The sequence below is a fragment of the Herpailurus yagouaroundi genome, unplaced genomic scaffold (genome assembly GCF_014898765.1).
Source record: "Herpailurus yagouaroundi ecotype Mexico unplaced genomic scaffold, PumYag 569, whole genome shotgun sequence".
In the NCBI taxonomy this organism is placed as follows: Eukaryota; Metazoa; Chordata; class Mammalia; order Carnivora; family Felidae; genus Herpailurus; species Herpailurus yagouaroundi.
The window spans coordinates 3,450,557-3,469,286 of NW_024412786.1; the positions used below are offsets into that span (position 1 = coordinate 3,450,557).

At 49.5% G+C, this 18,730-nt stretch overlaps 1 protein-coding gene across 1 annotated transcript; it reads left to right on the forward strand.

Moving 5' to 3' along the window:
* The first annotated feature begins 54 nt into the window (after positions 1-54).
* CCS (copper chaperone for superoxide dismutase) lies at positions 55-12,157 on the forward strand. The gene is made up of 8 exons (XM_040466261.1): positions 55-189; positions 522-594; positions 6,308-6,445; positions 6,653-6,830; positions 7,346-7,406; positions 11,468-11,545; positions 11,617-11,720; positions 11,835-12,157. The coding sequence occupies exons 1-8, from the start codon at positions 151-153 to the stop codon at positions 11,986-11,988; spliced, it is 825 nt and encodes a 274-aa protein (XP_040322195.1). The 5' UTR covers positions 55-150; the 3' UTR covers positions 11,989-12,157.
* The last annotated feature ends 6,573 nt before the right edge of the window (positions 12,158-18,730 follow it).

The following is an 18,730-nucleotide window of genomic DNA, read 5'->3' on the forward strand; positions in this document are numbered from 1 at the left end:
TAGACGTGCGGGAGGGGGTGTTACGTGCGCGCGCACCAGGAGGCGGGGCAAAATGTGACTTCCGAGGCCCCGCCTCTCCGCGACGCAGTTGGAGGTTTGCATCTGAGACCTCGAGCAGTTCAGGTCTTCTGGCAGGTGACTGGGTCCGGGATGGCTTCGGACTCCGGGGACCGCGGGACCGCCTGCACGGTGAGGGTCGAGGCCTCGTGTGGGAGCCTCTCTGGGCAGAGAGCCTCGGACCCCGGGGTTAACGCAGGAAGAAGGGAAAGAGTAGGCACCTGGGGCGGGGCCTGGGACCTCCCCGGAAAACCGCTTCGAGACTTGCGGGGCTCTTGGCGTTGACGTTGGAGGGTTGGGGTGTTGGTCCCGGAACGATCATGACTGATAATGAGGGCGCTTGAGGAGGGGTCACGTGAAGACGTTTTCCTAGGCCTTCGGGGCGGCCATAGGGGAGGTAATGAAGCAGGGTCACGCAGAAGGGGTCCCCAGCTCTCATCTGCGCGTCCCTGACGCCCTTGCAGCTGGAGTTCGCGGTGCAGATGACTTGCGAGAGCTGCGTGGACGCGGTGCGCACGTCCCTACAAGGGGTGGCAGGTAAGAGCCAGAAAAACTGCGGACAGTCTTGAGGCCTCTGGAAGGAGCCGGCAAGTCTCTTGGACCAACCCTACTCCCATTCAGGTGTAGAAATTGAGACCCAGAGACAGGAAGGAATGTTCTCAGAGTCATACGGAGATGCAGAGGCAGAGCCTAGAGTACAGATCTCAAGCCTGCCCTGCCAGAGCCCTCTACCGGCCCTGACACACTGGTATTGTGCATCTCAGGTGCCCAGGGAATGAGGAGCTAGGCAGAGGATAGATAGCCCCACCTACAGAGGGCGTTCCCTGGATACGGCGGCGGCGGCTCTTGCTTGCCCAACAGCATAATCTTGACAACGCAAACAGCAGCCTTGGCCGTGTTCCATTCCATGCAGCTCCTGATTCTCATAAGCCAGTTAACTGGTCTGGAGGTGACCTTGCACAACAGAAATATCTGAGAGGGCAAAGGCACTGGGAACTGCCTTCCTTTGATTCTGGTAAATGTTCATCCAGTCATTCAGCAGGTATGGACCAGACACTGGGGGCTTTTTAGGGGGAAGTGTTCACAAGTGTTTCAGACACAGTCTGCCCTCAGGTAATGATAAGCATGGAAGCCTTGCTCATGGAAGAGCAGTTCTGAGAGGAGATGAATGAGATGGGTTCTGAAGCTAGGGCAGTGATGGCACTTAGCCTGTATAGGGCAGCAGTAGTGGGTAAGGGTATGTGCTCTCGAGTCAGAATGTTTGTGGTCAGATCTCCTTTTTGCCACTGAACGGCACTTAGACTTCATACCTGTTACTACTTGGGCCTGTTTCTTCAGCATTTAAATGGCCATAAGCTACTCTTCAGGACTGTCATGAAGAATAAGTTAGTTAATACATGTAAAGCACTTTAGAAAAATCTTTGGCATGTAGCGAGAGCTCACTAAATCTTAGAAATTATGAGAGGAAGGGCTTACAGGTGGCAATCTGATTGGGCAGAGGCATTCGGGGACAGATATTGAAGCAGAGAGAGAGAGAGAGAGAGAGAGAGAGAGAGATTTGCCCTCTCTGGGAGGCCTGGGGCTTTGGAGAAGAGGGTTCTGCTCTTCTCGTAAATAAGTGGGAGAAGCTCCAAGACCAAGGCTCACTTCCTTGAACCCTTGTCACACATCCTAGAGTTCCCTGTGGTCTTATGTTTTCTTTCTTACTAGGCTTTGAGCTAAACAAGGGCTGGCCTGGCCTCACTCTGCACCAGCTGCACTGAATCTTGCTCAGCTGGGGAGCCAGCCTTCTTGGTTCAGACCAAGGTCAAGAGTTGAGGAAGTGCATAGTTACAGGGAGCTTCCCACTGGGGCCCTCCCACTTGAGAAGCAGAGAATCAGCTCTTAGGAGACCCCAGAAGAGGAACCCACTTGCATGGAAGCCAGTCCATCAGAAAGTTTTGTCTGCTGTATATCTAAAATATATTCAGAAGTTAGCCTCTCTTTTTCCATACATTGGCCTTCACACCAATCCAGGTCACCTTAGCTCTCCCTGAACCACACAAGAACCTCATCTTTGTGCTCCCTGTTGCTTCTGTAGCCCCCTCCAATAGCTTTTCCATACAAAAGCCAAGGTGATTTTTAAAATTGTGACTTAGATGATATCACTGCCCTACTTAAAATCCTCCAGAAGTAATAATGTTTGAGAGCATCCCATGGGCCAAGCACTGCTCATTTAGGCCTTTAATATTTCTCTGAAGAAGGTAGTGGTATCTCCATTTGCAGATGAACAAACTGAATAGAAAACTCGACAGAAAGGTTGAGTAACTTGGCTAAGGCCACACATCTAGTATGTGGCAGACTCAGAATTTCAACTCCAGAGTCCACACTCTTTTTTTTTTTTTTTAACGTTTATTTATTTTTGAGACAGAGACAGAGCATGAACAGGGGAGGGGCAGAGAGAGAGGGAGACACAGAATCTGAAACAGGCTCCAGGCTCTGAGCTGTCAGCACAGAGCCCGACGTGGGGCTCGAACTCACGGACTGCGAGATCATGACCTGAGCTGAAGTCCGACGCTTAACCGACCGAGCCATCCAGGCGCCCCCAGAGTCCACATTCTTAACCACTATACACTGTGGCTTCTCCCAGTGGCCTCCCGTTGCATTAAAATTAAAATCCAGATTCTTTCCTTTTGGGCCTTGCTTGACTGGTCTCCACTTACAGCTTCATATCTAACTATTCACTTACTTACTTAATTTACTTATTAGAGAGAGAGAATATGCATGAGCAGGGAAGGACCAGAGGGAGAGAGAGAATCTTAAGCAGGTTCCATGCCCAGTGCGGAGCCCAAAGCAGGACTAAATCTCATGACCCTGGGATCATGACCTGAGCCAAAATCAAGAATTGGATGCTTAACCAACTGAGCCACCCTGGCACCCTGTATCTGTTTACTCTCAGCTCTAGCCACATTGGCCTTCCTCTCTTCTTAGAACATGTCAGTGTTGTTCCTGCCTCAAGGTCTTTGCCAGCGTTGTTCCCTCTGTTGGAATACTCTTACCTGACTACATTCAGGGCTTCACTTAGAGGTTCAAGGAGACCTTCCTTGACCAGTCTAAGTGGCTTGCCCCGCATTTGTTCCCTATCACCTGTTTCATTGATCACGCTTTTCACTATCTGAAACTCTGTTGTGTGTGTATTGGGCATTTGTGTCCCTGCACTGGAACACGTGCCATTTCATGGGTCAGAGATGTGACCTGACTTGTTCCCTGTTTATTTGCACTGCCTGGAACATGGCACGTGGCAGGTGCTTAGTGTATGCTGGTCAATTAAGGCAAATAAAAAAGTTCCTCACACTGTGTGCTTATCTGAGCCCCAGGAGCCTCAGAACATCAGCCTTAGGGGCTCAATCTTACTTTCTGTGGGGCAAGGGGACCAAACATCAGCTTTGGGGCTGGACAGGCTGCCTTCCAAGCCAGTGGTGCCCCCCTCCCGGCCTCGTCTCCTCACCTGCCAGATGAGGACAGTATCATCATCCTGATGTGTGTCAGACAGAGCACAGCTCTTGGCGTACCCTGGAGTCAGACCACAAGAGTTCCCCTATTACCCTCCCTGTACCCCCTTTGCAGCCATTGGCATCCAAAGGCATCTCTAAGTGGACCCAGAGCGCCCAACGCTTCACAGGCTACCTGGTGGCTCAGGATAAAATTTTGTTTGAAGTGAGGGCCAGTTTGGTAATTGAAGGGTTTTCTTCTCGCAGAGTCACCCTGTACTTGCAGGAGAGGGGATGCATGTGTTCGTCTGATGTCTTACAAATTCTGCCCCTCCCCCACTCCCCCAACGGTGTCGCTGCTGCTGCAGGGGATCCGAAGACACAAGCCTGTGAGAGAGATTCCTGTCTCTTAGGTGCTACCTCTCCCTGATAGCATTTCCCAGTTTTGCCCCCTGGGCTGTTATTCCCATCTCTGGGTTATATCCACAGGGTGTCTGGCTTCGGAGTCTGGCTTCTCCCACAGCCTGTGAGCTCCCTGAGGACAAGGACCAGCGCTTTTCCTGACCCTGGCCTCCTCCATGCCTAGCACACATTTGTTGAAAGAATATGGAGGAGGCAAACCAAAGATGAAGGGAAAACCAGTAGTCCGCGTAGCTTTCAGTTCACAGGGCACCAGTTCAAAAGGGTGAAATGGCTTATTTAACCTTTGTTCTCTGGATGGCCCACGGCTCCCCTGGGCTTAACCTGCAGAGCAATGGACACATTTACTAAGTTGAAAGCAGAATGGTGGAAGTCCTGCAGGTGAAAGCTGCATTATAGTTACCAACCCATCACCCGTGTGCTGGCTAAGGGTTTGAGAGCTCTCTTGAAAGCCTTGGGAGGGCCAAATATCTGAATGAAAGAGAAGCCCCTTCTCTTCCTTCTTTGAGTCGGCTCAATGGCCCTCAAAGCTAGGCGTGGGTCAATCATCCCGCAGTCTGTGTGTACATAGGGTCACTTCAGGGATTTGGAGGGCACCTGAGACACACTGACTTTGGAGGCTGACCCCTGTGGACCACACAGAGCTCCTGCACTCACAGGGGACTGTAAGCAGTGCAGCGTGAGTTACTTGGGGGAAAAGGGAGCTCCTACAGGAGAGGGGCTGCTTCTCAGGGTGAGCAGAGTGTCTGGGCAGGTTTCCAGAGCTAGGCTGCCTGAGATGAATTCCAGTTCCCTGATTTACTACACCGTGCATTTGAGCAAGGTTCTTAAGTCTCTGCAGTTTTCTCATCTGCAAAACAGGGATGTTAGTACCCACCTCACAGGGTTACTTGAGTATCAAATGAGCTAATATGGGTAGAGTATAAAAAGCCCACAGTACATGTGTGCAAATGTTAGCTCTCATGATGATGGTGATAGCACCCCCCCTTTTATTTATTTTATTTTATTTTATTTTATTTTATTTTATTTTATTTTATTTTAGGGAGGGAGCACATGTGCACGCAGTAGGGAGGGGCAGAGGGAGAGAAAGAGAGAGAATCTCAAGCAGGCTCCACTCTCAGCACAGAGCCCAATGCAGGGCTCAATCTCTTGACCCTGGGATCATGACCTGATCCAAAATCAAGAGTTGGACACTCAATCGACTGAGCCACCCAGGTGCCCCAGCCCCCCGCCCTTTTAAATTAATTTACTTTGACAGAGAGGGAGAGAACAGGAGCAGGGGCAGAGTGAGAAGGAAAGAGAGAACCCCAAGCAGGCTCCGTGCTGTCAGTGTGGAGCCTGACATGGGGCTCGATGTCACGAAATGTGAGATTTTGAGCTGAGCCCACACCGAGTCTGATATTTAACCACCCAGCACCCCCTTTTAGGTGTGTGTGACAGTTTTGTTGATATGTAATTCAGATATCCTAAAATACACCCATTTTAAGTATACAATTCAGTGGTTTTTAATATGATCAGGGTTGTGCAGCCATTACCACTATCAATTGTACATTTCATCCCCTCATGAAGGAATTGTACACTTTGGCGATCACCCTCCTATTCCCCCACCCCCCAATCTGTTGTCTCTATAGGTTTTCCTATTTTGGACGTTTTGTCCATAATGGCATCATCTAATGTGTGGTCTTCTGTGACTGATTCTCACTTAACATGATATTTTCTAGGTGCATCCCTGTGGTAGCATTATCAGCCCTTTGATTCCTTTTTATCTCTTTATGGTTGAGAAATATTCCATTGTATTGATGCACATTTCCTTTTTTTTTTTTTTTTAATGTTTGTTTAGTTTTGAGATAGTACCAGCGGAGGAGGGACGGGGTTGGGGGTGGGGGGTGGGACAGAGGATCCGAAGCAGGCTCCACACTGACAGAAGTGAGCCTGATGTGGGGCTCGAACCCATGAACCATGAGATCATGACCTGAGCCTAAGTTGGACGCTCAATCGGCTGAGCCACATGGGCGCCCCTGGATGCACATTCATCAGTTGATGGGCCTGTGGGTTGTTTTCTCCTCTGGGCTATCATAAATAATGAAATACTGATGGCCCACTTTTATGAAAACATCTTAAGTAATTACCTGTGTTTCTTAAGTTACAAATAACTCCTGGCTTATAACAGGGACACACAATAACCCTGGAGGTCGGGTGGCATTCTCCCCACCTTATTTATAAAGACACAGACTCAGAGAGGTTGAGGGCCTTAAACAGCCAGCAGGCAGCTTCCCAGCTTGCCTCCAGCCGTGGGGAGGTTGGTGAAGATGAGGATGGGGTGTCAGCCCTCTGCTGCCCGTGCCCCCCTCTCCCCACAGGTGTCCAGAGTGTGGAGGTGCAGTTGGAGAACCAGATGGTCCTGGTGCAGACCACCCTGCCCAGCCAGGAGGTGCAGGCCCTTTTAGAAGGCACAGGGCGGCAGGCGGTGCTCAAGGGCATGGGCAGTGGCCTATTGCGTGAGTAGCCGCTACAGCCCTGGCCTTGGCTTCTCTGGGAGGGAGGGGGCTGGTACACATCTAAACCGTAGGATTTGGGGGTTGAGGGTTCAGGTGGCCTTGGGGAAGGCATGAGAGTTATGCGGGGCTCTCTCCTTGCCCTTTTTGAGCTGATGAAGGTGTGGGGCTGAGGTGGCGAGCCAGCCCAGGTGTCTTGATACCTTGCAGAGAATCTGGGGGCAGCAGTTGCCATTCTGGAGGGGCCTGGCCCTGTGCAAGGAGTGGTGCGCTTCCTACAGCTGACCCCCGAGCGCTGCCTCATCGAGGGGACCATTGATGGCCTGGAGCCTGGGCCACACGGACTCCACGTCCATCAGTTTGGGGACCTCACAGGGAACTGCAGCAGGTAAGTCATCTGTAACTTCCCCGGTGGCATCTTCATTCCCCCAGTTGTGCACCCACTCCGGGCAGAGGCTGTGTTCGGCCGTCCACACAGGCTTTCACACTTGTTCCTCACACGTACTGTAAGGCATATACACACACACCCAGTCTACAGATGAGGAAACTGAGGCTCAGTCAAAGGCCCCAGGGCATGTACATGGTAGGGTGGGATTTGAACCTTGATATTCCTGCTCGTAGCCACCTTACTGCCTCTGAGAAGGAAGTAACTAATTTACTGCCTCACAGAAGGGCAGGTCTCCATGTCATGGTGTTTGTCATGCTGTGATGCAATTAGTTGCTTACTCATCTGTGTCTCCCCCAAAAGTTTATTGAGGGCAGAACCCACATCTGATTCTTCTCCATGCCCTCAACCCAGAGCCTGGTACAGAGTAAGTCTGTTTGCTGAGTGAGTGGGTGAAATAGAGAGGATGGCCTGCGAGCCACTGTTTTGCTGCCCTCCTGCTTACCTTTTGTTCTTAGCTGTGGAGACCACTTTAACCCTGATGGAACATCTCATGGGGGCCCCGAGGACTCTGACCGGGTAAGTGTCCATCTGGGTGAAGTTTAGGCTGCAAGGGGGCCCGAGGCCTCAGGCAGGGCAGGTTGCTCCTGGGGCGTTAGCAGACAATTCCATTTTGGTGGGGTCCCCTCATTTTATTTTGTTCCAATTTAGAAACATTGACCCTCCCTGTGGTTGAGGCCTGACCCCAAGTGCTCACAGTCTGGTGAGGGAGACCCTTGAGGACCCCATGGTTGCAGAGCAGTGAGATGACCCTTGCAGGAGCCTGTGGGAGGCCCCGGGAGCCCAGGGCAAGCACCCGATCTGGCCTGAACCCAAGGACATGGGCAGTGGGAGAAAGCTTTCTGGAGAACTGAAGGTGTGGAAGTTGCAGATTTTGCCTGAACTAAAAAGGCCATTTCTGATGGTGCAACTCCCAGCTTGGAGTTTTGTTTTTCACTAGAGAATTGTTTCCCGTCGGCAGTGAGTTCTATGCTGCCTTGGTTTTTGCTTATCTGAATATTGCTTGTTCTGTTAGTTATTCCACGGTTTCCTATAAGTTAACTCAGGTTTTTCCTTAGGTAAATTGGGTTATTTTTTTTTTTTTAATTTTTGTTAATGTTTATTCAGTTTTGAGAGACAGAGGCAGAGCATGAGCGGGGAAGGGGCAGAGAGAGAGGGAGACACAGAATCTGAAGCAGGCTCCAGTCTCTGAACTGTCGGCACAGAGCCTGACGTGGGGCTCAAACTCACGGACCGTGAGATCATGACCTGAGCCGAAGCTGGACGCTCAACCGACTGAGCCTCCCAGGTGCCCCAGATTGGGTTATTTTTAATGCTATAATCTATCATGGAAGGTTTCAAACATTGCAAAGGAGAGAAACTTGTCCTAAACTCCCGTGTCCCTATCACCCAGTTTCAACAGTGACCAATTCATGGCCAGTGTTTTTTTTTTTTGTTTTTTTTTAATGTTTATTTTTGAGAGACAGAGACAGAGACAGAGCATGAGTCGGGGAGGGGCAAAGAGCAAGGGAAACACAGAATCTGAAGCAGGCTCCAGGCTCCAGGTTGTCAGCACAGAGCCCGACATGGGGCTTGAACTCACAAACCGTGTGATCATGACCTGAGCCGAAGTCGGACGCTTAACCGACTGAGCCACCCAGGTGCCCCATGGCCAGTCATTTTTCATCTACACCTCCAGCCTTTCTCCACCATTATTTTGAAGCAAATCAAGACATCGTTTCATGTAATTAAGGTCGGTTTATTTTTAACAAGAAACCTAATACTGCCACAGAGAATGGAAAACCGGTACTTGTAGCCATAAGAGCAGGGTCATTGCAAAAATGACCATTGGAGGCCAACTAAACGTTAGTGCAGTCCTGCTGGGTTCTGGCCTGCAAGGTCTGAGAACTGAGGAAGGCCTGCTTTTTCTCCTTTATGTGGAGATTAGTGAATGTTAGAGAAGGTGTTGAAGACTGAATTAAACCTTTGTCCTGGGTGTCATCCAGGATGATTGCCCTCACTCAGGGATTTAATGGTTCCTAACACCCGGTCACATCTCCTTCACTTCTGGGGTATGTGTTCCCTCTGCACTCGGAGATTCAGTACCAGGGCAGGCTCTGGGGCCTGGTCCCTCTCCCGGGACCTGGCAGCCCCTCTTTACACCCTCCCAGGACTCACAGGCTTCCTGGATTTGTAATTTCTATCTGATGAAGGTTTGTAGCCTTCTGCCACAGGACAAATGAAGCTATGGTACATGTTTCTTAACTCATGTACCTGATTTCTTGGACTTTTGACAGCTCCCTCACATTTCCGATGGTCAAAAGTTTGACTCCTTTCCCCTCCCACCCTGGGAAGCCAGAGAAGGGTTTCTGTCGGGTCCACTGTGTGGTGCTGTGTTTGTGCCCCATGTAGCAGTGACCTATCGCTGTGAATCAAATCATTCCCAACTTGGGGGTTTAAAACAACAAGCATTCATCTCCATTTCTCTGTAGCACGAACATGGGTGCAGCTTAGCTGGGGGCCTCTGGCTTGGGGTGACTATAATCAAGGTGTTGGCTGGGGCTGCAATCATCGCAAGGCTCATGTCACTGTTGGCAGGCCTTGGGTCCTCCCTGGCTGTTGGCCAGAGACATCAGTCCTTTGCCACGTGGGCCTCTTCCTAGGGCAGCTCACAACACGGCAGCTGGGCTTCCCCCAGAGCGAGTACGCAAGAGAGGGCATCCAAGACGGAACCATTCTATCCTTGTAACCTAGCCTAGTAAGTGATGCTAGGTCTAGCACGTGCACAGTGGAAGAACACAGAGGGACGTCAGTACAGGGAAGGTGCATCTTAGAGCACCTCGAGCCTTGCAAGGTGCTGTGCAAGAATTAAGCAGGTGAAGAACAGAGAGTGGGAATGTCAGGCACAGATGGGTGGGGGTGGGGGTGAGGGCGACTCCATAGGCAGAGGCCCTGCGGCATGAACCAACAGGGAGCAGTTGGGAACTGGCAGCACTATGTCTGTTAGGGAGTGGAGACCGGAAGGGTGAGAGACCATCTTGCAGCCTTGCTGTAGCCCAGGCCCCCTCAGGACGGGGGATGAGAAGGGGCTGGGGCCAGCTGCTCTACTGTCCACAGGTCCTTGATAGAGATAAAGACTTGAGCAAGAGCTGGGCTGCCAAGGCTGCCGTGGTGACTGACAAGTTCCTTTTGGATTTCTGCATCTGCTTTTGCCCAGCTGGAAGTGAATTCAGTGTGGGGGTTTACACCAGAGCCTGGCTGTCTCTTTGCACCTCTCGTAACTGGTCCCCAAGCTGCCTTCCCTTCTCTTGCCTCCCCCTAATCCTTCCTCTTCGTGCGCTGTGCTAGAGGTTGCCCCAAAGCACAGAGTAACCATGCCATGCCCCTGCCCAAAGCCCTTCTTGGCTCCCCAGCTCCTAAGGGCATAGACCCTGGCCAGCTGCTTGGTGTGACATTCAAGGCCCTGCGGCCCAGTTCTACTTGCCCAAGTGCAGGGGCAGGAGTGGACCGTGCTGCTGGGTCATGCCTCTTGAGCCGTGTTGCTAGGCTGCTTGCTCTCTCAGCCCAATCCTGAAGATGCTCCTCAAGGCTCAGTATCACCTCCCCTTCCTTGATCTTTCTGCCATAAAGGCCCCCACCGCAGGATAACAAAAAGCGCCAGGTGTAAGCAGCAGATGTCTCTCTGGAAAACAAGATAAAGCAGAAGTGGCACTTCTTGCTGCTTGTCACCCCCGTCCCCCAGTGACATGCTTTGTGACCATTCTTCACAGCAAAGCCATGTGCACCAGCCCGCACAGGCACAGGCACTTGCTTCTGCCTAAAGCGTCCGATTGGGCACAATTTATCTGTACAGACGTGGGCTTCCGTGACTTACCAGTAAGGTCCAGTCACCTGCAAACCTACTCGCTGCCGTACTAACTCTGTGTTTCATAATCGCTAGTCTGTTCGACGTCTGTCTCCCCACCATGCTTCGAGCTCCTTGAGGGTGAGGACTGCATGTGCACGCTACAGCATGCCAGCAAAGTGTGTCTGATGGAGGAAGTGCTTGGTATATGTGTTAGGACATTTGTTATTACCTTCAAAGGGAAAAGGTAGGCAGAGCCAACTTCTGGGGGAGGGCAGGATAGGCTCCTTGCTCCCTGTGTTTCTTCTCTGTGTTCCTGGAGGCTGGGAGTCAGGGACCAGTGCTGGCTGCTTCCTGTGGTCAGGAAGCCAAACCTGGCCAACTTAAGCCCAGGGGAATTGCATGCAGACCGCCAAGGGCTTAGAGTCAACAAGAGGCTGGAGAACGGGGCTTGTAAAGAAGAAGGAACCAGGCTGGCTTTTGAGGCTGGGTTGCAGGGAGGGTGGCAACCTTGTAGGAGAAACAGTCTGGTCCAGTGGGCATGACTTCCTAGGAAGGGGGTCACTGCCCAGGATTTCAGTCCCAGGGAGGGAGCATCTAGTTGCCATCCTGTGTCCTGGGCCATTCCTTATCTTACCAGACTGCACCCAGAGGAGGGCACTGATACTTTTGGGGAAGGGGAATCAGATACTGGGAAGCCAGAAGCTGGTGGCTGTGCCCCATGTGCCCCTCTCCTCACCCCTGTATGTCACCGCAGCACCGAGGAGACCTGGGGAATGTCTGCGCTGACACTGATGGCCGAGCTGTCTTCAGGATAGAGGATGAGCAGCTGAAGGTGAGGTGGAAAAGAGGGTGGGGACCTTTCCTAACGGGTCCACTGTCTGAGGCTGTTATCTGCCCTCAAAGGTGTGGGATGTGATTGGCCGAAGCCTGGTCATCGATGAGGGAGAAGACGACCTGGGCCGGGGTGGCCATCCCTTATCCAAGGTCACAGGGAACTCAGGAGAGAGGTGAGTGATGCCACCCCCGGCAGGAGGCTGTGCTGTGCCAGCGGTGCACGGGCAGCCCTGGAGGAGCCCAGACCAGTTTACAGCGCCCGCTCCTGACCACACATTCTTCCTCAGGTTGGCCTGTGGCATCATCGCACGCTCCGCTGGCCTTTTCCAGAACCCCAAGCAGATCTGCTCCTGCGACGGCCTCACTATCTGGGAGGAGCGACACCGGCCCATCGCTGGTGAGGGACGAAAGGAGCCGGCCAAGTCCCCTGCCCACCTCTGAGCACGGCCTCAGCCTCGGACGTGTGACTGTTCTCCCAGCTGAGCACCTCCACTTGCAGAGAGCAGGCAGGGAGGCCCTGCTTGCCCAGTCCCAGGAGAACTCGGGTACAGGGTGTGTGGGGTTGCTGTGATGGCGCCTTGGCAAATTAAAGTTTTATTTTCGTACAGAACGTTGGCTTTTGTCCGTGTCCCAACAACGTCCCTTTATGGCCTTGGTGAACACGGTTCCCCTACCTGTCTCCTCCCTTTGAGGACCACCTCTTAGCTTCGGAGCCAAGCAAAACTGGGTTCAAATCCACACACTTCCCGAGGGCTGCGTCTTCCTCCTCAGGGTCAGTGCTGGGCCCCAGCACTCATATTTCTGTCAGGGCAGATCCTGCTTTAGTTCCTCCCTGTGGATGGACCTGTAACATAGGAATATGGGGGCTGCAGGCGGCCCTCTTCCCCCCGCCTTGTCAACTGAGTATCAGAAAAAGACTGTCTGCTGAGGAGAGGGATGAGGCAGACGCACAGGGAGAACCTGAGAGTTGTTGGATAATGCCAGACGCTCCAGGGTCCCCACTCTGGGCCTTTCCTGTGGCCAGCTACTTCCTGACCGGGGAGGGGGGCGGTCAAGAGACACTCCTGGATTTTCCCCATGCAGCGCCCCCTCCCCCCTTTTGAAATTAATCTGGCTTGAGTTGATTTCTTTACTCACAAGTAAAAGACTCTTAATTAATCTAATAAAGTGCTTGGCGCAGAACGTGGCACATGGGAGGTCAAGGGAGCAGTGGCTGTGCATCTGAGGCCAAACGGGGCCCCTGGAAGCTGCCCAGCCAAGCCCCTCCTCGCACAGGGATGGCCAATATCCAAGGACTAATGTGTGGGGCCAGGGTTTCTGGGCCTCTCCACTTACCGTTTTGCCCCCCTACCCTTCCCCCCACTGGACCTTGTCATGCTTGCTCATCCATGACAAAACAGGTTTTTTTGACACAGTGGACTGTCAGAATACAAACTTTGCCCCTTATCCTGCCTTCTTGGAACCGGGCAGGCGGTTTTACAGTTAGCTGGCCTTGGCTAAGATGTGCCTGGCTCTGCTCCCGCTCCCCCCGGCCTTGCCTTTTGCTCGGTCATGGCTGCTGGCTTTGCCTCCAGCCCCAGCCCTTGAACCCTGCTCTTTCTTGCCCTATGCTGCCAAACCTATGCTTGTTGCTTTCCAGCTCCCTTGATTCCTGGGAACCACCCTTTTAAGCATGGGGCCCAGGCTGTCTCCCCTATTCTTCCTCCAGAGCATTGCAAGAGCTGCCCCTGGATGCTGCCCACAGCCAGCCCCTGGCCTCCTCCCACCTCCCTTCTGGAGTGACAGCTGGAATTAACCCTTTTATGACTAAACCTCTTAGCAAACTGAAGGGAGCAACACCCCCATTAGCTTTTCTCTCTTCTAAACCTTTTTCCCCCCATCTTCTAAACTCTTAAACGTGTAGTGTTCAAACTTTGGTTTAAAACCACAGAACACTCTTCAAACATCTTGAAGGCCCAACGGTGACACATGTAGAAGAGCAGCCAAAGATGCTTAGCCCAGACTATAGGCCTTCCCAAAAGTCCTGGGGCTCCTGGGAGAACAGTGTGAAAATCTTTGCCAAATTCCGTCATTTTTGTGTGACCTCTCAATCTCTGCTATGTCCATAAACCATTTGTACTGTCATTTACCAGTTTAAAAGTTTTATTCAGGGGCCCCTGGGTGGCTCAGTCGGTTGAGCGTCTGACTTCGGCTCAGGTCACAACCTCATGGTCCGTGAGTTCGAGCCCCGCGTCCGGCTCTGGGCTGATGGCTCAGAGCCTGGAGCCTGCTTCCGATTCTTTGTCTCCCTCTCTCTCTGCCCCTCCCCCATTCATGCTCTGTCTCTCTCTGTCTCAAAAATAAATAAAACGTTAAAAAAAATTTAAAAAAAAAAAGAAGCTGGCACAAGAGCCATATGTTTGTATGGTTCTATTTGAAATGTCTGAAAGAGGCAAATCCAAAGTCAGAGGGATCTGTGGTCACCAGGGTCTAGGGAGGAGGGGACAGACAGAGAGCTAACGAGCACAGAGTTGCTTTTTGGGGGTGATTGAAATGTCCTGGAATTAGATGATGGTGATGGTTACCCAACCTTGTGAATATACTAAGAACCACTGAATGGTACACTAAAAGGGTGAATTTTATGGCATATGAATTATATCTCAATGTTTAACAATCATTTACTTAAGAAAGAACAGTAGAGAGTTCACGTTGCCTTCTCCCAGCTCCCTCTCATGTTAGTTTATGCACATATAGTACAGTTTCAAACCCAGTTAATTAACGCTGAGACAAGACTAGCAACTGAACCGTAGGTAGGTCTTGATTCGGGTTTTGCAAGTTTTATTGCTAATGATCACTTTCTGTTTTGGGATCAAATCCTGGATGGCACATTGCTGGTAGCTGTCCTGTCTCCCTGGTCTCCGATCTGTAACAGTTTCTCAGACTCTCCTGGTGTTCGCTTTCTTGGCTTGATACTCCTTATGGTCAGGTATTTTGTAGCTTATCCTTTGGTTGGGTTTGTGTGCATTTTCTTGTGATTAGGTTGAGGGTATGTCTTTTTGGTTCCAACACCACAGAAGTGAAGTTGTGCCTTTCTCAGTATATAATGTTGACATATCTTATTACTGCTGTGGTTTAATGGGATCACTTGGTTAGGGTGGGGTCTCTTGCATTTCTCCAACAGAACCTTAAAATTTTCTCCTTTGCAATTAGTAAATCTTTTGTGGGGAGCTACTTGGAGACTATATAAATATCCCATTTCTCATCAGACTTTTGCCTACTGGTTTTAGCATCTAAAATCCTTTTTTTTTTTAATTGTGGCAAAACATACATAACCTAAAATTGACTGTTTTAACCATTTTTAAGTGTACATTTTTGTGACTTACAAACATTTGCATTGCCGTGTAACCAACGTCACTATTCATCTCCAGAGCTTTTTTGTCTCCCTAACCCGAATCTCTCACCATTAAACACCAACTTCCCCCTCCCCCAACACCTGGCAGCCACCTTCTGTCTCTATGGATCTGACTACTCCAGGGACCTCATGTAAGTGGAATCACACAATATTTGTGCTTCTGTGATTGGATCATGAAGTCAATTCCTTTTTTTTTAATTAAAAAAAATTTTAATGTTTATTTTTGAGAGAGAGTGAGAAAGAGCGCATGCGTGAGCGGGGGAGGGGCAGAGAGAAAGGGAGACAGAATCCAAAGCTCCAGGGTCTGAGCTGTCAGCACAGAGCCTGATGTGGGGCTCGAACCCATGTACATTGAGATCATGACCTGAGCCGAAGTTGGACATATCCGAAAATATGGCACTGAGCCACCCAGGTGCCCCTAATTTTTTTTTAATGTTTATTTTTAAGAGAGAGAGAGACAGAGTGGGAGCAGGGGGGAGGGGCAAAGAGAGAGGGGGACACAATCTGAAGCAGGCTCCAGGCTCTGAGCTGTCAGGACAAAGCCTGATGTGGGGCTGGAACTCACGGACTGTGAGATCATGACCTGAGCTGAAGCCAGATGCTTAACCGACTGAGCCACCCAGGCGCCCCTCAATTTCTTAATTAAACACCTTTTAAATTAGAAAACCAAGACTGACCTGTCAGATTCTCTAGTATGTCAACATTTCTTTACCACGACACACACTGTAAATACCAAATATATTCAGATTTCTCCAAATACGACAAAAATCTACTTGCGAGCTTAAAAGTATTACTATGTGTTTCATTTACTTCATCATGTTTATTTTTAAATCTAGATCTTCTCAGTATTAAGATAGATTATCCACTAAAGGGACACTTTGTCAGCTGAAAAGAATTTTGGGGTTAGAATTCCCAGGACTAGGACTGCTTGCCTCCGGGGCCACACGTGTCAAGGGCGATTTTTCCTTTAAATTGGGTCTTTCTTAAATTGTTGCTGTGGTAGTGTGCTTGGAGGGCTCAGTGGGTTAAACAGCTGACTTTGGCTAGGTCATGATTTCGAGGCTCACAAGTTCAAGCCCTGTGTTGGTTTCTGTGCTGACAGTTCAGAGCCTGGAGCCTGCTTCAGATTCTGTGTCTCCCTCGCTCTTTCTGCCTCTACCCTGCCCATGCGCGCTCTCTCTCTCTCTCTCTCAATCAAAAAAATAGATATTTTGGGGCGCCTGGGTGGCTCAGTCGGTTAAGCAGCCGACTTCGGCTCAGGTCATGATTTCACGGTCCGTGAGTTCAAGCCTCGCATCGGGCTCTGTGCTGACAGCTCAGAGCCTGGAGCCTGTTTCAGATTCTATGTCTCCCTCTCTCTGACCCTCCCCTGTTCATGCTCTGTCTCTCTCTGTCTCAAAAATAAATAAACGTTAAAAATAAATAAATAAATATTTTTTTTAAAAAAGTTTTTTTTTTTTCATTGTTGCTGTGTTAACAGGGAACTCTCAGGCCAAACCCTACAAATGGCTTTGCAAACTGTGGTTCCTAAATTCAGATTAGGCCTGTAAGGTATGTTTTCACAATCTCTTGAATTTATTACCTGAGTTAGGCAATGAAAATTGTGTAAACTGCCCCCCTGCCCCCGCACACTTGTAGTGTTCTTCTCCTCTTCTCTATTTAATTAAATTAAACCTGAGTAATCTATCAGAAGTTGGCCTTTCTTTCTTTCTTTCTTTTTTTGGCCATAATCAAAGACATTCTAAGGACAGATTTTTTTTCTGGCTCTGAGAATGTACATAGAAGCATCTTTACATAATGAGTGAATTCCTTGCTGGGTGTCATCAACACTATGTATGGCCATGTTTACTAATCATTCTTATTCATGCGTATATCCAGGAAAACATAATAGTGATGAGCTGGGCTTTGGGTCCACATCCCAGGTCTACTACTTTCTAGCTCTGTGACTTTGGGGAATGCCTCTCAGTCTTCCCTGTGAAATGGGGATTACAACAAGCCAATCTCACAGGCTATTGTGATAATCAAATAAGATTGCCTGTGCAAAGAATAGCATCTGGTAAATTTAGTAAATGTCCAGTGTGAACTGTTATTCACTCACTCTGTTCATTCTTTCATCAGGGAATTAAGGAAGAAACTGTGACCATCTTAGGAAGCTTTCTGCTGCTGCTTAGCCACATGAGGAGGTAGAATCTGTATAAATATAATGTTAAGTAAGAACTTTCCCCCATATTTCTGACCACTTTGTTTCTGTGCTTTGTAGGTCAGCAGAATATAAATGTTGTCCAGTCTTACCTTATTTGATAACAAACTTAGTAGAGTACTTTAAAAATTAATTCAAGGGGTGCCTGGGTGGCTCAGTTGATTGAGAGTCCGACTTTGACTCAGGTCATGATCTCGCGGTCTGTGAGTTCGAGCCCCGCATCGGGCTCTGTGCTGACAGCTCAGAGCCTGGAGCCTGCGTCGGATTCTGCGTCTCCCTCTCTCTCTGTCCCTCCCCCGCTCATGCTCTGTCTCTCTCTGTGTCAAAAATAAACATTAAAAAATAAAATAAAAAAAAAAAGGTGGGCCACAGATGCTTCACCCCAGCTTAAAAAAAAAAAAATTAATTCAAAGTTTTTTCAAATACCCATTGTGTCCTGTAGATTTTCTTTTATTTTCACTAAAGATACTTTAAATTCTATATTTACTTTTACTTAAGTAATATGTGCACATAAAAGTCAAGCCTAGTTCTATTAGGCTTTAGCTTTCAACTCCCTTGGCCATTTCTTCTGGGATTTACCTTCATATTTTTAGGCAACATGACTGTGTTGCTATTTCTTTTTATATTTTGTTTATTTATTTATTTTTAAGGCAGAGAGAGTGTGAGTGGGGCAGGGGCAGAGAGAGAGGGGGACAGAGGATCTAAAGCAGGCTCTGAGCTGACAGCAGAGAGCCCAATGTGGGGCTTGAACTCAAGAACCCTGAGATCACGACCTGAGCAGAAGGCAGACGCTTAACTGACTGAGCCACCCAGGTGCCCCTGGATTGCTATTTCTCGTTTGCAATCTTGATATTGTCTCTTGAATTCTATATTAAGGTGAATTCTGCAAGTAAACAAGAGTTCTGACCAGTAGCGGCCAGAGCAATAAAGATGTGATATGATCTCTTAAAATAAGCAGACTAGAGGTTTCTTGTTCCATGTGAGCCCAGTGGCTCATGGTGTCAGGACACTACATCACCCTGAACTGTGGTTTCTCTTAGCACCCCTCTCCTCTTTTGGTTGCATAGTTAAGCCTCTTTTCCTCACATGCTAACACATAACAAGGTCAGGGCAGACAGCAGGAAGGAAGAAGGTTGAAAAGGGAAAAGTTCTCGCCCTTTATCAGGGAGGAACAAATACAGAACAAAATCATGTAGGTCCATGCTGCAAAAATACCTTCATCCATGTTGTTAAGAAAACATACTTTATGACTGTTAGCTTCCTGTGGCTGTTGTAACAAATGACAACAGAACTTCATTGTCTTATAGTTCTAGAGGTCAGAAGTTCAAAATTAGTACCACTGACTGAAATCAGAGTGACATTTGGGCCATACTCTCTCCAGGGCTTCTAGGGGAATATCCATTCCTTGCCTCTTCCAATTTAGAGTGATGGCTGGCATTCCTTGGCTTGTGGCCACACCACTCCGATCTTCAGGTCTCTCCCTGCTGTGTCTTCCCCACACTGTCTCCTCTGTTTATCTGTGCCAAATCTCCCTCGGCCTCCCTCTTATAAGGATACATGTGCTTGTATTTAGGGTTTACTCAAATAATCCA